This window comes from Lytechinus pictus, chromosome 11 (genome assembly GCF_037042905.1).
Source record: "Lytechinus pictus isolate F3 Inbred chromosome 11, Lp3.0, whole genome shotgun sequence".
Classification (NCBI taxonomy): Eukaryota; Metazoa; Echinodermata; class Echinoidea; order Temnopleuroida; family Toxopneustidae; genus Lytechinus; species Lytechinus pictus.
The window spans coordinates 20,208,944-20,229,018 of NC_087255.1; the positions used below are offsets into that span (position 1 = coordinate 20,208,944).

A 20,075-nucleotide genomic window follows, 5' to 3' on the forward strand; every position below is an offset into this window, starting at 1 on the left:
GCGATTGTCGCCGGAGCAAATGTCATGGAACCGGTATCCTATCTATTAACAAAAAAAACATAAGCATTATATGTCGTTGATACTATTTTAAAGTTCACAAAAACTATGACTTCAAAAAATGAAGCAAATACAAGATTATGTATGTACTGTTAATCCATTCGGAATAATCTAATTTATTCAACAAGATTTGATCCATCCAGAATAACTAATGACAAGGTAAATATTCATAATGCTTTCACTTTTCTCTCGCTCATTTCCTTTTAGTTAATTTGCTCTAATACTCGGAGCAGCTGAACACCACGCCGTTTCATAATGCAATATTTGACAGACCTATGAAGCCGTTATAATTTGTGTGATAATCATGAACATGATGAAGCTGAATGCAATACTTATAATTGGTCAAATAATCATCGGGATAGTGGGTTTGCTTCTAGTTCTGAATGAAAAGCAAACTTATACGTATAATCGTGCGAAAATGTCAAATTAATAATGAGTCAAACAAGAATCGTACGGGGTCCAGCGCACAGACTTGCTATTCGGGATAAATCATCATCGGACATACATTTGAAATCCCTTAATTTTTGTTCTATTAGTTTCCATGGTTCTGTATTACACTTGAAAACTCAGTAAGGATAACGATGATGGCAATATTATTCAGATTTCAGGTCTGGATGTTTACAAAATTACATCCAAGCTTCAGTATAATCCTAAAAAATAATGACTAATTAGTCATAATATCATCAATGTTTATGAATAAACAAGAGTAGAGTAGACTTCAGTGAGTACAATATAACTAATATAATGAACAGGTGCCGTGGATCCGGGGGAGGGGCGGGGAGAGATGCAAAATGCTTCAGTATCTTGAACAAGTGGAATGCCTATGGCGGTCTCAACTGCATCACGCGATACAATATAGCAGCAGTGCTGACTTTGAAAACTACTATAAAATAATTATTCACTAAAAACATACTACGTTTATTGATATTCGACCTTGATCATGTGACCTAAAACTTGTCAGTGATACTTGATTACCCCTATATACACATTTTGTACACTATATCTATAAACTTTGAAAGTTATGACAGCAATCTAATGATTACCTCTAAAATGGCCAAAGTTCATTGACCTTAGTGACCTTTGACCTTAATCATGTGACCTGAAACTCACACAGGATGTTCAGTGATACTTGATTACTCATATGTCCAAGTTTCATGAGTCAGATCCATAAACTTTCAAAGTTATGATGGTAATTCAACAGATACCCCCATTATGGCCAAAGTTCATTGGCCTTTGACCTTGGTCATGTGACCTGAAATGCGCACATGATGTTTAGTGATACTTGATTAACCTTATGTCCAAGTTTCATGAACTAGGTCCATATATTTTCTAAGTTATGATGACATTTCAAAAACTTAACCTTAGGTTAAGATTTTGATGTTGATTCCCCCAACATGGTCTAAGTTCATTGACCATAAATGACCTTTGACTTTCGTCATGTCACGTGAAACTCAGGCAGGGTGTTCAGTAATACTTGATTAATCTTATGGCCAAGTTTCATAAACTAGGTCCATATATTTTCTAAGTTATGCTGTCATTTAAAAAACTTAACCTTCGGTTAAGATTTGGTGTTGCCGCCGCCGCCGTCGGAAAAGCGGCGCCTATAGTCTCACTACGCTATGCAGGTGAGACAAAAAGCGTTTCGTGACCCCTAATATTGTGAATATCGACAATGAATATTGATGAGTCTTACAAGACTTTTCAGCCTTTAATAATATGCCTTGTAAATAATGTAAATAAATGCAAATCTTGTAAATAAGAGAAATGATTAACTAATCATAGGACACCCATTTTTCAAATGTCCGGCCTTGACATTATATTCTTTAGATTTTACTCTTGGAAGCTCAGAGGGTTCTTTTAAATTATCAGAAGACGCCATCATTAGATTTTAGAATCACACTTTCGGTAAAAACAACAACGTCCTATTCTTGAAATTAATGGTATTACAGGAATAGACAATGATATAATGCATACTTCAAAAAAGTAATTTTCTGGTTCTGAGAAGTCTGATTGTGAACATTGATAATGTACAATGACGACAGTGTGAGATATCATGTGGTTGCAATTCACGAAATATTACCGTCTCTATGGTTATATGTCATCGTATTTGTTTTCCCGTTTTTTATATATCTTCATTTACAAAAAAATTATATTGAAATGTTCTGATTCCCACGCTTATGACGCTGGTTTTATGGTTGTGTATGATTCAGGTACAGATCCAGTGTAAATGTTAACACCAAAAAGGTTGCAAACGTTTTCTCAATATGTAAACAAAAAGTGTTTGAGTATATATTAGAAACACAATATTTCTTTTTTTACTTTAATAAGGTTCAGAGAGTAAATGCATACGTATTCACATTCAGATAAGGATGTTGCAATCGTATTAAAGGGATGGTCCGGGCTGAAAATACGTATATTTAAAAATAGATAGAGTAAAAAAAATATAAAAAAATAGAGTAAAATTTCCCGAGCAAAATGCTGAAAAGTTCATCAAAATCGGATAACAAATAACGAAGTTATTGAACTTTAAAGTTTATCAATATTTTGTGAAAACAGTCATATGCACATCGTCATGAATATTCATTAGATGGGCTGATGGTGTCACATCTCCACTTTCCTTTTTCTTATGTTATTACATAAAATCATAAATGTTTCATTATTTCATACACGTGTAAATGATGTGTCTCCATTATGATGAAAGTTGCGGCAATAAATAATAATGCACTCAATCAGTTGTCAATCCAATTGTTTTAGTTCTTGGTAGTGACAATTCTGAATAAACCTATAATTTCACATAATAAAATACAAAAGAACAAGTGGGGATATGACATCATCAGCCCACCTAATGAATATTCATAAAGGCATGCCTAGAACTGTTTCACAGGAATAATGCAAATCTTTAAAATTCAACTGTGTTATTTGTTATCCGATTTTGATCAAATTTTCAGCATTTTGCTATGTGAATTTTACTCCATTTATTGAAATATAAATATCTCCGGCCTGGACCATCCCTTTGATTGTCTCACGTGAAAATGAATGATATAAGATATTACACGCCTGAATATAATGAAAATAATATGGACCCACTATATGGGCTGACGACTTCGTATCTGAACGATGTATACGATGTCAGTATCGGGTATTCACCAGAGCTTGACCTTTGAACTGACATGTCTGTGTGATACTGTTAAAAACAATGATTATCATGATGACAGACAATATCAGCTGAAAAGAAAACTATTTACATATCACGATATCCATTTCCATCAAAACCAAGATTAGCACAAAAATAGCCAGATCGATATTAAAATCGACAATAGATTTCTATATAAATAACAACAAAAAATAGATTGCACCAATTAAGTAATGACAGAATCATAGACACTCATTTCAAAACACGTGCATAAAACAGAACAAAAAACGGTGAGTAAAGGGCCACTTTCATGTGGGCTTTCATGGCAAAACAATTTTTTTTAATGAAATGTTTTCCCGAATAGTCAATATACTTATCTTTAAACTAGTCATCTGGTATACTAATGGATAATTCCAACTTTTATTTCCATCCCCGTTTACAAGAAAGAGGGTATCCGTTTAAAATTTTTATTCATTATTTTCATGTTGTTTCTTCAAGTATTTAAAGTTGTTTTATATATAAAAGTCATTGTTTTTTTTTCTTCAGGTTAGCAGCGTTTCATTCTGTGGTAAACAATGGCGACAAAAAAGAAATTACCGTAGTACAGTGTAAAAAAAAACATCCTTCATTGTATCAATGAGATTATTTTTATCTTGATTAAGGGTGACAATATTTCTCAGGTTGACGTCTTAACCCATACTTCAGGAATCCGATTTCGGGTGATACATTAATGTATTACTTAACATGAAGTTTAAACTTCATTTGTATAAAGTTTCTTAAATTTTATTCCCTATTATAAAACTCTTGGCATTCTTTGTAGCGATGCAAAGTCAATATATCAGAAGTCAGAAATGGAAAAGAGGGGGTTATGATTACCAGAAGTACAAGGGGGGGGGCAATGATGGAAAGAACAGTGTCACAAATTGTGATCACAATGTGTTCACTTATAGTAACGTGGACTATTGGAAAATATTATTCCCACTGCTAAAATGCTAAAATTCAACAGTGTGGAGAGATTTTCACACTGTGGACACCTCAACAGTTGTGATTATTCAAAGCGTGTTCACATGGTCGACTATGTGAATATGTGATTCACACTGTTGAAATGCTCAAATTAAACAGTTTGAAGGCAACTGGTTTCACAGCACTGCTGACACACTGTGGCACTCTATGTTCTTTACAGTAAGTGGGGTGGGTGGGGGGGGGGGTAGGAGAGATCTACAGAAGACAGATTTGATAGTCTGTGCCAAAATCTTCTTAGGATTTCTTTTGCATCATGCATGGGTGCTGTTTCTTGTAAGTGACTTAGAAATCAGGCTAGTACCATAAACTGACTGAATGCTACACATTCACACATAACAGATTGAGCGAAAGTATGATTTGACTAAAATCAAGTTGCGTTTACTATCTGGAGTTGCCTGTGGTTGCCCCTTCTCCTGCAATGGGCCGTTGTAGTCATAAACTAGGTGGTACTTTTTTTTTTTATAAACCCGATGGTGAGTTATAGCGACTTTATGTACGCACGACTGATGATCCTTTCTCAGTCCATAAAAATCTGGACAATTTACCACAAGAAAAGGTCACCAGTCGTCCGTAAAGTCGCTCGTAACTTTGGAATAGCTTTAAGAAACACCCACCTGATATCTTAAGCACAGTATGACAATTGGGATTTAAAGTAACGCTGTACTCTTCGAGAAACTGTGCTTTCGCTCCCTAACAGTTGTCAGCACTGAGAGAGTCAATTCGTTTCCGCTTAAGACATTGATTCGGCTGAGAAGTACTAGTTTCTGCGCGGTAAATCCGAAAATGGCATCTTCTTGTTATCATTGAGTGGTGCCCTGATCTATAAATGATGAGTTTGGTCTAAGACGTAGAGGGCAGCAAACACTGATGCAAAGTGTTGACGCCCTCGATCTACGTTCGTTGGTCCAAGGTTTAGAAGTTTTCCTTCCTGAAGTCCATCTGATATTTTAAGCATTTTGTTCTGATGATTTTGCCGAGGGCAGGAGAGCCACAGAAAAACACGGTGATTCGACCTTTCTGCTCCTTCTTCAGTTTCTGGAACACCTACAATTTGTCAAATTAACACAAAGTGGGAAAATAATAATTATCGATACGAAATTTGCGTTTTGAATAAATTTTCTTCACCGTATTAATAGCCGGGTTTTTTTCTCGTTATATGCTTTAGAAAATTTTGAGAAATCTGTTGAAATATTCTTTTGAAAAAACACTGGATATGAGAGTGCCCTGTGATTTACTACAACTTTGCGGAATATTGTTTGTTGAACTAAAATGGGGCATCACTTATACGACTTGTTGTGGGTCTTGTCAACACCTGAAGATCTCGATATCGCTAAAGTGGTTTGAGAATGAAACTGACTGTGATTTGTAAACCTCCAACCAGGGGTACGTAGAAGGAAAACAGAAAATGATGTGAGGGTGGGGTTGGGGAGACATGAAATGTAGAATTTGGAAAACATGATCATTCCTTTTTTTATTAAACGGTTTCTGTTTCCGTTGAGGTAACTCCAATACAAAGCAACTTTCCGCCGCATCAACGCCTAGCTTGTATAAAACCAGTTACATGATAATTATGAAACATTTTACGTCTAGCAGTGTCTATAGGTTAAGCAGACATAGCAGTTGACCGTCATAGACGACAGAAATTACTCTCGGGCCTTTTTTTTTTGGGGGGGGGGCAGGGGGGGGGTAAAATGGCAGAGCTGGATTTTGAACTCACAACCTTTCAATCATGAGTCCAATACTCTAGCCACTTGGCCACACGACCCCGGCCTCTAATTGCAAGCATACGGAAATGACATACCTCCTCCCAGTCGGGACGTCCTGGTTGGGTTCTGGTCATCAATCCCGTGATGGTATCTCGCTTGTTCTTCTTATGGATCAGATCGAGAGCGACATGGAGTCCAATGGCCTTCATATCACTGGGAGACAGAGCCGACGTCATGTAAAGATGGATGTCAAGAAAACGACCTTCTGCTGGTATATCAGCTTGTTCCAGCTCAATGGCATACAAAAGGCTGATGAACCACTCGAAGGATCGCTGCTGACGATTGATCCAGAAAAAGTCCACCTTCGAACACGAATCAAAGAAAAACAAGCATCACCAGCTAAATGATCATGGTCATCACCAACACCGCTCAGTATCACCACCGTCATTATCAACATCATCATCTTCATCCTCCTCCTGCTTCTCCTCCTCCTCATCATCATCTTCACCACCACCACCACCATCATCATCATTTTTACTATTATCGTCAATACTATCGTTCCAATTTTCTATGACAGACATTGTCATAAAGAGCAGTTAGCAATAATTGTATTGTCTATTTTCGTGAATCCGTCGTGCATCGCTGAAGCGAAAACTCGCCTTTAACAGCACATCAATACCATCACCATGCATCATTGTCAGCACCGCTATCGGCCTCTAAGCAAAGAAAGTCAACTTCAGTCATTACCTTTCTTGTCTTAAGAATAGATGATGCATCAGTCACCCATGCGTGATGACAGTTTGGACAGTGCTTCTTGGCAGCCTTGTATCTCTCGTGTATGCTCTGCAGGATGGAAGCGAAAGGTGTGATTCCTATCCCTGCCCCGATGAGGACGGCATGTTCAGCCTCCATGATATGCTGGGCAGGTGCTCCGTATGGCCCATCTAAAATAACCTGGAAGAGTCGTGATGGATCATTTATTTAAGATCTTAAGATAGATACCGCTCTACTCATGAATCCTATTCATATTCTTTAACCTATTATTAATCGATGTATCTTAGCCATGTTAGCTGTAGGTCAAACATGGCTAACTAACTCTCTATTCAAGAATGAATCGTTCGGCATGATGGTCACTCTCTTGGTATGAATGGCTTGTATGTTGTTGGTGTCTTTAAAGTCCTTAGCATTCTACAATTTCTCGGAAACACGAAGGCAAACCACCTACCAAACATTGCTGGAAATGAAATTGGTAATGTCAGCCTATCAATCATCATTTTTTTGTAAGGACTTACAAAGAAAGGCAAGAGCAATTATAGCTGCTACCAAAAAGAAGCTATAAAAGATGAGGTGCTTATCAAAATTGGGCTAATTTCATAAGGATTATTTATTTAATACCATGATTGACAACTGTTTTTATCCTATCATATTTCAAAGTTTATGTAGCATAATGATTGTATCTTGTAACTTGTTATTTTTTTACAACAATATGAAACAAGTCCCCTCTTGAAATCATTTGAGTCGGCATGTCGGTTGAGCGTCCACCTCATGAACGGGATATCATGGGTTTGAGTCCTGGCCGAGCCATACCAGAGACTTTGCCTTGGGAGCCTCTGCCTTCTAACCAGGCGCTCGACGCAGAAGAATGGAGAAGGGTACTATTAACATGGGTCGTGTGGTCCAGTGGTTAGAGCTTTGGACTCATAATCGCAAGGTTGTGAGTTCGAATCCCAAATCTGCCATTGTCTCCACTTTGATAAAAAGGCCCGACAGTGATATCTGTCGTCTATAACGTCAGCCACTATGACTGATTAACCTAGACGTAAAACGTTTCATAGGTAATTGGTTATATACCAGCTTGGCGTTTACCAGCAAAATGCTGTCCTGCCGAGTTCCTACGGGAGTTACCGCAAACAGAAACAGAACAGAAACATGTTATGTTGCGCAGTAGGGCCCTCTGGGACAGTTCATAAGAGCTCAAGTGGTTGCCCTGGGTAATTCAGACATTTTTTAACCCAGTTGTATCCTTGACACTTACCTCCATTCCTGTATGTGGTGCATCACCTAAAGTCCTAGCAACATCGAGAGAATGTAAGGTATGATTCCTCCTGAGCTTCTTCCGACTGTTCTTCTTGGTCAACGGAGGTCCTGACTTCCTACCTTCAGTTAATTTCCTATTAAATAACCGTCTACTAAGATTAGATTCTGTTCTTTGGATGATCACCGGTGGAGTATGGGCATTTTCTCCTTGAGGTGGATCTGATAAGGTGGTATCCAAGACCGTCCCATGGCCATTTGCAGCCTTTACAGGAGGTCCGATAGTTTGGCCATCCTGGATACCTTTGCTCTCTGGTGAGTTCAGCGGCTTTAGCTTAAAACCTTTTCCTTTTATGAATCTTGAGCTGGAGGATCTTTCATCTATTGCAGTGAAATGAGCCGGCGATACGTCTCCTTCTACTGTCTCTTCAGTCTGACATGAAAAGTCAATAGCATTAACTATACCCGGTAGCTTCCCTTGCATTGAGTTCACTCGTCGACGAACCTCCGTCAACGGCAGATCGTCGTTATTATTGCTATTACACGCAGTCCCATTCACAATGGTTGACGTCGTCGTATCTTCAGAATTAGTCGGCGTTTCAGGTTGGAATCCTGGGTTCGTTTCGCCGCTGATGTTCCGCTTTCTATCGCTTCCTTTCTGAGGTGAACCTTGTCTCGTCTTCGACGGGGAATCTAATGGAGTATCCCTCTGGTGAGATGGCGACGCAGTGGGCGTGGTCTTTGTAGAAGATACCTCGGTTACAACGTCCAAAGGCTGGTCTGTTTTCCGGTAGCTTAAACAAGAGGCGTCCTCACTGTCAATGTCTATGTTCTCGGGTAATTCCTTTAGCTGATCCAGCTCGCGTTCTTTGAAGACTTCATAGAGTCTCTTTGTCCAGTGCCCAAGAGATCGTATATGAAGAGATAGGAACTCTGTAATAGAAAAAAATCGATAAAAACAGATAATCATCATGACAATTTAGGGCTTAGGTACCTTGTCAAAAGTCAGAGCCCTGTCTTTCGCGCAGGAATCCCGCAAGCGGCCTTTCGTTTCCAATACAGGAAAGCCGCTATGAAAAGACTCATACAGTGCCTTTATACCGGAATTCCAGCAAAAGACGCGGCACACACTCTTGACACAAGTTAGACACAATGTACCTTAAAGCCCTAGTCACGTCGACGTAACTGACCAGAGACCGATCTAAACTATTACGTTCTTTTCAAAGAAATACTGTATCCTCGATTTGGAGTTGTTTGTGTGTTTTTTTTTGCAGTGACTGTGACATACGATTAAAACAAAACAGTGTCCCACATTGTATTCCACACTGTGTTCACAGTGTGGAACAAAATCACCTTCACACTGTTAAATTTGTGCATTTCAACAGTGTGAATCCCATATTCACAAAGACGATCAAGTGAACACGCTGTGAACAGTCACACTGTCCAGGTGTCCACAGTGTGAAAATACCTTCACGCTGTTAGATTTCAGCATTTGAATAGCGTCACTAATATTTTCACACAGTCCACTATGTGAACACACTGTAGTTACACTGTGCTACATTGCGTTCTTTTGAGCAGGCCTTACTTTTTATGTGAATTCCCCTTGTTGTAATGCTACATTAATGTTATTTTGATCTAAAGCTGTAATAATTTAATTTAGCTGACGTATGCATTAAAGAAATACCGCCCTGTATGCCAAAGAATAAACAATGATAAACCCATAGACAGGGATATATAGAGTTAAATAGTTAGGTTTATATAACTCTATGGATAAACCCGACTGTTTGATAATCATGATAACTGTGGCCGATGCGCCATCAAGCCCGACATGAATTCAGCTTCCTTTCACATTTACTGGCAATCATTTTTTGTATGTATAAACCTCCACACAAATGGCATTCAACATTACAAGTGTGAGGGGAGGTCACTTGCAATCAATAGCAAATTTCTGCTGCTAATCTACAATTGATATATCACTTGTAACTGCAGTATACCAAATTTATTTTTACTACCTGTTGCAAGATACAGACCAGCAATCAAGAAGTGTGGTTTATTGATTGCCAGACTTGTGACTGATTTTGTGACCTTAATTTGACTTGCAATTGATTGCAGCTTTCTGGCAAAGCCCCATCATTAGACGTGTACCTATATTAGGGCATTAACATCAGGGATGTTGTCGATGCCGGTTCTTCTGGGTCACGAGGCCGTTGGGGGAAACCCTACTCCCGTAGACTGTACACTAAGCTTGGATCAAAGCCTAGGCCATGGCCGGCAAAATGTGGCCACGAGGCCGGCCTCGACTATACATCCCCGATTAAATGGAATTCAACATGATCCCACCTTGTTGTTCTGGTGCACTGCTGATGGTGAAGGGATGCCACTCGTGTGATGCTATCGTTGGAATATTAACATAGATGTATTCTCCGGCGTGGAACTTGAAGTTTGGTGGACGCTGAATAACAAGATGAACAACCTGTTGAGGATGTGTGAACGAGTCTGAGATTCATTTGACGAGTTAATTTTGCGTAAACTGTTAGGCTTGGGTATTAAAATTGATACATTTATTGTCCCCAGAGGACACACTCCAAGTAGTTAAAATCACATCCTATACAGATTGCACATAACACTGGCCAGGTATGAGTACACAAGAGTGTAATCTAAAAACCAAAGGTGTCGCAATAACACCCATATGTGGACACCGGGGTAAAATCGTGTGGCAATTATGAATGATTTATTTCCAAAACGGATTAGATCCACTCTTGGCCTGTCTGAGAAAATTAAGGTTTTTAATTCACCTATATTTCGGTGTTTCTAAATGTAATGCACTTAGCATTATATAATACCCCATCAAGAGAATGTATTAAAAAATAGTCTGTGGATCTTCACTTTCAAATTTTGAACCGAACCCCTTTTGTTAATAAACTGGATCTATATCCCCTTCTATTCAAGTGTCTGTTTCTTTTTGCTGGTGAGGAATCACTTCTGGCATCGAGTTCCCACATTACAAATGGACATACAGGGCATCAACATATAATTTCCAAAAGGGGTAGATAAAAAAAAAGTTGTAAAGAAAGAGGACCCACAGATTTTTTTTTCTAAATGTGATTTTATATTCCCATTGTCGGACATTATGTTTAGTTTATTATAATTAGAAGCACTGCAATACAGGTGAATTAAAAAAAAACACAGAATAGCAAAAGGTGGACCTAACCCCTTTTGGAATAAAATTAAAGTGAACCTAACCTCTTTAGAAAATAAAGTAAATTTTCCCGGCCATGCAATTTTTTTTTTTTTTTTTTTTGGGGGGGGGGGGTGTTATCTTCTGTATATAGATTGAGGTAAATTACTAAAATTTGAGGTAGATGGATCTAACCCCTTTTGAGAATCTTCTTTTTTTGTACATCATTCAATTCCACATTTTGCGGGTTTTTTTTTTTTGGGGGGGGTGAATGTTAGACAACATTACAAAACAAACATTGATAACAATTTCTGCTATTCAAATGTTAAATGCATGTATGACAATAAAAGTAAGAGCAAAATATACGATGTTTTGTCTGCTTAGTGCTTAAAGCAGATACGAACCAATAGCGCCATCTCGAGTCCTCAACTACTCATACCTGGCCAGTTTCCTGACCCATAATGCTAGTGCGGTCTAGTAATATAGATCCACTTGAATGATAACATGCTAATTAACTTCTCATTACATTTATACCGCAATAATTATGTTACCAAGTAGCAAAACAATTACTATTCCTCTCAAAACATTTTAGTTTCTCTATTTACAAATACAATGATAGGTCAATTTATTCTCTGTAGTATATAGTAGATATCTGAAAACGTATATTTTAAGACTATGTATTTATACCACACAGTCAATGAGAGACCACACACAGTTCACTCTCCCTTTAAGTTAAGAGTCGCGGGACGTCGGTCCTCAAACCTGTACTTACGTTCGCTGGTAACACGTATCCTTCTTGGATGTGTATGATCCCGAATCTGGCTCTTCTGTACACCTGGAGCCGCAGGAACCGTTCTACCATGTAGACTGCACCAGGGGCCACAAACCAGATCCAGAAATACGTGGAATGTATGATGAGTAACCCCCAGAATATTATGCATAACTGATGGGTCCAATAGAATACCTGATAGTCCAAGTTAAAGTTGAAATATGATGACCAAAATCTACACTAGATAATACAATATCAACGTATCGGTGTATATCATACTCGGATCTCACCATACTAGACACAATATTCTTTGAGGAGCCAACTATTGCGCATTGTGAAAAAACAATATAGCCCATGAAATGATAATGTGTCAATCTAGCTACAATAATCATACCCCACCCCCCCAAAAAAAAATCCTTTGAAAATGCAGTAAGCCATATTATTATCTATTATCATTATTGTTATTATTATTATAATTATTATCATCATTATTATTATTATCATCATCATCATCATCATCATTATTATTATCATTATCATTATCATCATTATTATTATCATTTGTCTTTACACATTGTCAATGATCAATGGGTGATTTCAAGCCCGGTGTTGGTGTTGGAAGCGCAATCTGGATAGAGTTTCCTAGCTCCAAAACCTATTCTGAGTTTACAAGAATGATACAGATATCAATATTGACGGATCAACACCTTGTGAGTGACCTATCAGGTCCATTGTTGGTGCTATGCTAATGTAAAAATTGACCTAACACCAACACCGACACCAACAAGACCAAAAGGTCGACACTAAACTTGAAATCACCCAATGTATCAAACTTACCTTAAAGTATCCATTTCTCCTAATGAATGGTAAAGAGCATAGTGTCATGATGATAAGAACTAGAATAAGTATGAAGCCGGTTATATTACAGGCTCCCTCCACGAGACCAACACCAGGTACTGGACTGAATATTAAATCCGTGAATAACGTTCCATTATCCTTCTCTTCCTCGTAAATAAGTCCTGTGAATTCAAGAATAAAGGCGATGACGAATGGCCCTACTACAATTTAGCTCACATCATTTACTTATAAAATATCTATACAACGGATGTATATACATACATCAAGGACATAAGATAGAAGCAAGGAATCAGAATTCAGTCAGAACAAAATTTTTCAGAGTGTAATTTTGATTTTCATTTTACGCAAATGTATTACAAAATATTTATTTCTATGCCAGGCAATCATTTCGATCAATGATACCGTTCTTTCTTCTAAGTTTACATTCCCGGTTGGTCCGTGAAAAAAAACACAAGAGTTATAGACTCCACAACATAGCTGAAGAAGCAGAATCGACGAACGTAGAGGGCGTCCACACTTTGAAGTTCTTAACAGATTGAAGTAAGTAAGTCAATAGAACCAACTGGGTTAAGTTCTTACCGATAAAGGTGAGATGACTGACGACGTGAATGAGTGTCAGGATGATGATGAGGACGCCAACCATCTTGTGGATGGAGACATGCTGGTCGAGGGGTAACACCGACATCAGAATACTATTACGTAATATCGTGAGTAATTTCCGGAGCATTAGAACAAGGATGAAGCAGCAATTGAAACTAAGACACCGACCTGTCAAATAATCAATGCAATTTTATTATCCAAAGCATTTTTTTAATTAAAAAGATAAACGCTAGTCGGATTAAAATTTGACATTTCCATAAAATTTACTTATCGAGTTTCTCCAATTTTATAACCTTTTTAAAAAAATTATCAAGATGTTTCTTATCTTTAGAATACGGAATGATGGGGGCTTGGGGGCTATGAACACCAACAATTGTCACGACCAAGAAAAAAAAAGGAGTGTAAGAAAGAAAAGGGAAGTGGATGAAATCTGATATCATCTTCTGAATATTTTTTCAAAATCTATCACATGATTAGATATTTGTATTGAAAATGCAAATTTTGCTCGCTCGCAGTTGTTTAGAAATGCCCCATACGCCAGATCTGCACCCCACAAAATGTCCGCGTAATAACGCTACTGTGATCAGTACAAATGCTCCTGAGTGTGAGGGAAAGAGAAGGGAAGAAACTGAAAAGGGAAAAAAGGATGAAAGATGGATAGTAATAACTTTATCATGTAATATATCTGTTCTCTTTCTTGGTAATCGAATTTGAAAAAAAAAGGAAAGAGGAGAATCAAGATTATGAGAAAGAACGGGGGAAGAAAATGAGAAACAAAATATCAAGAAAAGGTACACTACCTGAACTCCTTGCAATGCACAAGGCAATGCGATTCCTCTCGTTGTCGATGCTCTGAAAACCTTCGTACGCGCCCCATGCTGCTAAACCAGCATTGACGAGAACGAAGACGGCTGTGAAGACGATGACGGAGAAATGATTACGGAGTGTATGGTAGCTGCAACATGACGCCGTCGCTGATCTCGGTTTCTTTTTCGAGTCTGCCTCGTATTTCGTCTGCGGATTCAACCATTCAGCCGCACTTGTTGAAAAGAAATGGGGAAAAGGACTTACATTAGAATAAAAAAAATCAATAAGCATTTCATATTCTTTTTAATTATCTACATCATGTTATAATTATCACTTGTAATATTTCACTTTTGCACGCTATAATTGTTTTTATTACAAAACCAGACCAATATTCTATTTATGACGTGATTGCTCCGAAATTAAGTAGGATGTCACAAATTACTGTAAAAATACGTTCATTTTGTTCTTTCATGTTCAGTTTCGTGATTAATAGCATAATGTTTTTGTTTGAGGGTGTTTGGAAGTACTATTTCCAAACATCCTAAAACAAAAACGTTAAAAATGCTTAATTGAAAGAGTCAGCAGTTTGAAACTGTTATTTTAGTCATATTTGAATATAGTTTCTAGTCCGAAATCGACTGAACAGTCGTTTGTTTACTCGATAATAAGTATAAAATACAATTAGATAATCTATCAAGCAGCCAAGCTGACTACGAATAAATATGGCCATGTTCATTCTAACTCGTTCGGGTGTAGACGATGCGAGGGGATGTGACCCCAACTAACTCATTACCCAAGGTTACAATTTAATATTCTTTTATTGCAGTTATTTGAAATAAAGCTCTTCCCAATCCCCAATATAATTTCAAGTCAAATGGATTTTCCTCTCCGCGACGTACGGAGCTAGGGTTCAGGAACACAGAAAATATATTGAAAATGCCCAGCCCTCAAAATGACAAAGAACAGCTGGGAGGTCTTTGTCGAAAATGGGTGAACCGGAACAGCAGTTTCGTCCTATAAAGTTCCGGTGCTGATATAAAATTGCGGTAATTTCGTTTGTCCAGAGTCAAGGAGGAAACTGCTGTTTTGATTCACCAATTTTCGAGAAACAACTTGGTTGTTCTTTGTCATGAAGGGCATTTGACAATAGATTTTCTATGTTCTTGAAAGCGTTCTGCATAGCTGTGTGAAAGCTATCTGTTATTGGTTATAGGACACACAAGATGAATCAAGAATGATCGATCGATTAAGGTACATAGAAATTTAAAACTTAAAATTCTCTATGGATAACGATCCCTTGTTTTTAGAGGCCCGCGGATATTAAAAACAAATTATTCACATATTTTCGAGACGAATTTGAGAGATCTTAGGGACGGAAAACCTAGTTTAATCTGATTTGATCGATTAGATTGCAATTACTACATGACGTCTTCATCGTGACCTTACTTCAGGTCAAAGGTCATTATTATTTTGGGGAAATGGCATCCACGGCAATATTCAGCAGGTAAGTTACCACTGCCATATAAACATAAGTTAGTTTGGCATAAATATATCGGGGGGGGGGGCAACAATAATAGGTACATGACTTTTTTCATTCATGTACATAATGAGTAATGGTTTGTAGTTCGGTTGATAAGAAAACACATTTTAAAATGAAAACATTCAATATATAATAAAAATATAAGTTAAAATATGAGTTAATCTAAATTGTCATAAAGGGAAAAACTTGGTGATAATGGTGATATAGGCCTATAACTTGTATAAGAGTTCACAAAATGCGGATAATCGGGCTTAAATATCGGTTTATTGTAATTTTCCAGAAAAGGTTTCACATTTACCAGACACATGCAAGGTCATAATTAATGCTTATTTCCATTCCCCACACGCATTTCGGCACACAAAATGACTCTTTCAATGACCCTAGAAATAGCCTCTCGTATTATATCTTGGCAATGTTAAGGTACCCTGTCCGTTTTTCATACCTTCTCAGCTGGAATCGAGGACCAAAGCAAAGGCTTTTCTTTCATATCTTTATATTAAAAAAAAAAATCCGACCATATCATATATTACATAGTCGTCGAGGATACCATGATCATACATATTCGCAAACATTGGACTGATGCTATCCTAAGCAGAGGAGGTACAGGTACACGAATAGTATCTTTGGTGATCTATCATGACTATTCAACATTCAATGTATATTTATCGTGGATTTTGAAACCCAACTTTTCATTAACATCATAGTAATGAATCTTCAATTTTCTGGACGAAGCGCTATTTCAGTTCATTTTATTATTCCACAATAACTGAAAAGTATTTCTAGTTTGTACATGATATTATCAAAATCATTGTGAGAAAAATACAATGTAAATCACATTGAAATATAACAAACAATACATTTCTTAAAAGCAGTAGAATAATTGATAATCATGTAACTTAAAATCTGTCATGTGGAGGAAACCTTGTGAAAGCAAAGCTTGTGAAAGGGGTTCCCTATGGTATACATAATTGTATCATTGTTCAAAATCAAATTAAGACATAAAGAATCGCAATCGTCAGGACATCTCATCTTAGGTCTGTCATCCGAACTTTTCGCATTTACTACGTAGAACACTCTCTACAACGCACCAATTCCTTTGGAAATGCAAGTCAAATCACATATGGAGAGCTGAGAGGCTTTTGTCGAAAGTTGGTGGGCCGGGACATCATCGGAATCTCTTGACCATGTTGACTCTGGACAACGACATATTTGCAAATGTTCGTCCCAGTTGGTGGGCCGGGACAGCATCGGAATCTCTTGACTCTGGACAACGACATTATTATTTGCAATTGTCTGTCCACCAACTTTTTTTTAGTACCATTTAATGCCCTTGAACATCATTATCTATCTCATTAAACATGTTAAACAGACAATGCGACCAACAGCAATTATGTTTCACAAATTTATGAAAAACATATCTTATGTGATACAATATAATTTTTTCTTCTTGTCGCACTACGTTTCTCTTTCTTTCTCCTAATTGTTCTCCACCACTTTTTTGGCCAGCCGATGGAGGGGGGGGGGGGGCGTGTATCCCGTAGATACGCCACTGCCGCCCACGATCACAATCATCGATGTCATCATCATCATCACCACCCTGACTCCCAGACGGGTGACTCTCGTCACCCCTTTCATCATTTCACACCCCTTGCTTACACCCCTCTACCATCATCACCATCCTCACACCCACCACCCAAATCAGTCATGACTTCAACCTCTATCACCTACACCGACATCAAAGCCACCTTATTCCACCTGTTAACCGTGATTAAATCAACATCATCTCGACCTACCTGCGCACCGATTTACGAATCTTCGGAAGTTTTCCAGTCCAGGGTGCCTCCCACATTGCACCGTCGTCAGGCGCGTTATCTAAAGATCTAATAAATAGGTCAGGTGGACGAGAGGTAACCTCCACTTGTATAGTTTTATTTTCATATTCATCGTTTGGTAGCATGAAGAGTTTAAGGTAACCGCCACCTGCAAGCAAGCGTTATATGCATTCGACTTTCTTTTATTTAATTATGTCTACATGTATATAGGATAAATGATTTCTATTTACTCTAAATCTGGTAAAGTTCTTGTCTAAATGCATATTTTCCCATCACCAGCATAACCTTCACACTATTAAAGAGGTAAGAAATTTTGCACCCTACATGACACACTCGTACCAACCTTATGTGGTGTAATCTTGCACCCTAAGTGGAAATAAGGTACAAAAACGCACCTCTGTATCAGTATTTGCACCAATGAACATGATAGATGCTCGTTTCCAACTTTCAAGGTGCAGAATATAAACCGTTAAAAAGGCTCAACTTTGCACCGTCATGGTTCATTTCTGCACCAAATAGGTTGCTAAATATAGCTAACTGCACCCTTAAAGGTGCACAAAATAAGCATGATTGCACTCATTAGCACCCCTTGAGGTGCTGCTATTGTACCAACCCATGCAAGGGTTCAGATTTGAACCCGTATTTCTTAAACATGTTAACATTAAATAAAAACCTTATTTAAAAAAAAAAGCTATAGTAATACCGGCTTAACTAGTCTACAAATGTAGATCCACATCTGCAATGTGTGTACCACAGCTGATTCAACGAGTCTAGGTCTACTGTGGCTGCAGACATGGCTCGCTTTGCTCGCCCTTTCAGTCTGCATAGCAGACTAGGCTAAGCCGATTCGAGGCTGATCAAAGCTATAGTCTGGTGCAACGAAAGATGACCAGGTTGATGTATCTTACAATTAATACTAAAAAATATCAAATAACAAAAAGCTTACATTTTATAATAAAAAATAAAAACACATATATTTTTAGTTAAATTGAATATACCTAGATCTGCTTATAAATTGTCACTACCACAGTTCTCAATGACGTTCAATCAACGACTACTCCATCTTTTCAGGAGATTAGGACGGATTTCATGTCTCTCGGCTTTAACACAATCCCAGGCATCTTTTAAATAAAAATCTATTATGTTGCTCAAGATTGGTAATGGACAGTTTAGTCCATGATTGGCCACATGTTTTCAATTTGGTTTAATTCAGGAGTATTTCCTGATCAGAAGTTCTTATCCCAATAGTCCCAAAATGCCGAGGAACTTTAAATCCTCGGCATTTAAATGTCAAACAGGAAGTATTCATTTTTACCAAAATCACTGTAAAATCCTTTGACCGAATTCGTTCATTTCACTTTTTACATGGAGGCTGCCAATTTTTCTTCCAGAAATAGACATTAATTTTAAGGGGATGCCTCTATTTCCGGCTTTACACTGGAGGGGGGGGGTGCAAACCAGGTTCACAGGTGGTCATATTTCGTTGCACCACCCTCCGTTATTACCATTGATATACCATCGGTCGGTTTGGAGTCGGTTTTGTTAATAGTAGAAATACAATCAGTTGCTTGAAGGATTCAAGGGTCCGTTTCACATAACTTGTCATAATTAGTGATAACAAATCTACAATCTACCACTACTTATTGGTGAATGGGCTACCCTGTCAAAATATCAGAAATAAATAAATAAATAAATAACAGTTAAAAACTATACTGAAATGTTTCAATCTGTTTGGCTGATAGTATATTTGATATAGAAATTGTGCATTGGTTATTATAACAACTCTTTTATGAAACGGGAACCAGAACACGGCGTAAGGAGGACATTTCTTTTTTTAAAGTCGCCTGCGAGCAATGAAAATGATAACATGAAATGTTTTTTTTTGCTTGTCTTGTTTAATGTTTTTTAATGTTTTTTTTACATATGTCAAATAGGCCTATCATCCAGAAAACCATCTAATGTTATACTGTTATACGCTATTCCTTTGTATTTCCTATTTTGTTCTATTTTTTTCTTTCTCGGTGACAGAAACCAGGAAGAGGAGTTACAACCTTCGAAGGTTGGATACAGCACTACTGATTTAACTCGATGTTTCTAATCGCTATGTAAAACATGTAAGGCAGTAATACTTTAAGCACAGCGAATATCAATTTTGGTTTATTACATGAATTCACATCTGATATAACATTGAAGCGCGGTTTTTATTCTTGATTAGCAGTGCATATATAATCAATTTCACCTAGGCTAGCCTATTATAAAAGAAAAACCCTTTCTGAGATCATTGACACACTTGATCAAGCTTCACGAACCAATGGCTTCTTTTACACTAATTGATTTTTTTTGTTTATATTTCTATCCTTTATTGCTTTATTCAGGGAACGATCGTGTGTGGAGTGGGTCATGCAGTACGAACTCCAAGGCCCCTAAACCTGATATTAATTTGAAGTTCAATTTCGTGTCATCGAAATTTAAACATTATCGATATAAATCATGCATTCTTTTATACTCACGCCCGGGGGGGTACTCGCCCCAAAAAAG

The 20,075-nt window shown here is 37.6% G+C and overlaps 1 protein-coding gene across 2 annotated transcripts in view; it reads right to left on the bottom strand.

The window, feature by feature from the left end:
* Nucleotides 1-3,671: 3,671 nt before the first annotated feature.
* LOC129271948 (NADPH oxidase 5-like) overlaps nt 3,672-20,075 on the bottom strand; it is a 45,754-nt gene continuing 29,350 nt past the window's right edge. For both annotated transcript variants that reach the window (XM_064106962.1, XM_064106963.1), the window contains 9 exons: nt 14,159-14,397; nt 13,338-13,526; nt 12,738-12,919; nt 11,904-12,095; nt 10,294-10,426; nt 7,955-8,886; nt 6,667-6,873; nt 6,015-6,281; nt 3,672-5,257 (listed from right to left, as the gene is read on the bottom strand). In XM_064106962.1, coding sequence (XP_063963032.1) covers nt 5,126-5,257; nt 6,015-6,281; nt 6,667-6,873; nt 7,955-8,886; nt 10,294-10,426; nt 11,904-12,095; nt 12,738-12,919; nt 13,338-13,526; nt 14,159-14,397 — 2,473 coding nt within the window. In that variant the 3' untranslated portion in view covers nt 3,672-5,125. The remainder of the gene's footprint in view (nt 5,258-6,014; nt 6,282-6,666; nt 6,874-7,954; nt 8,887-10,293; nt 10,427-11,903; nt 12,096-12,737; nt 12,920-13,337; nt 13,527-14,158; nt 14,398-20,075) is intronic.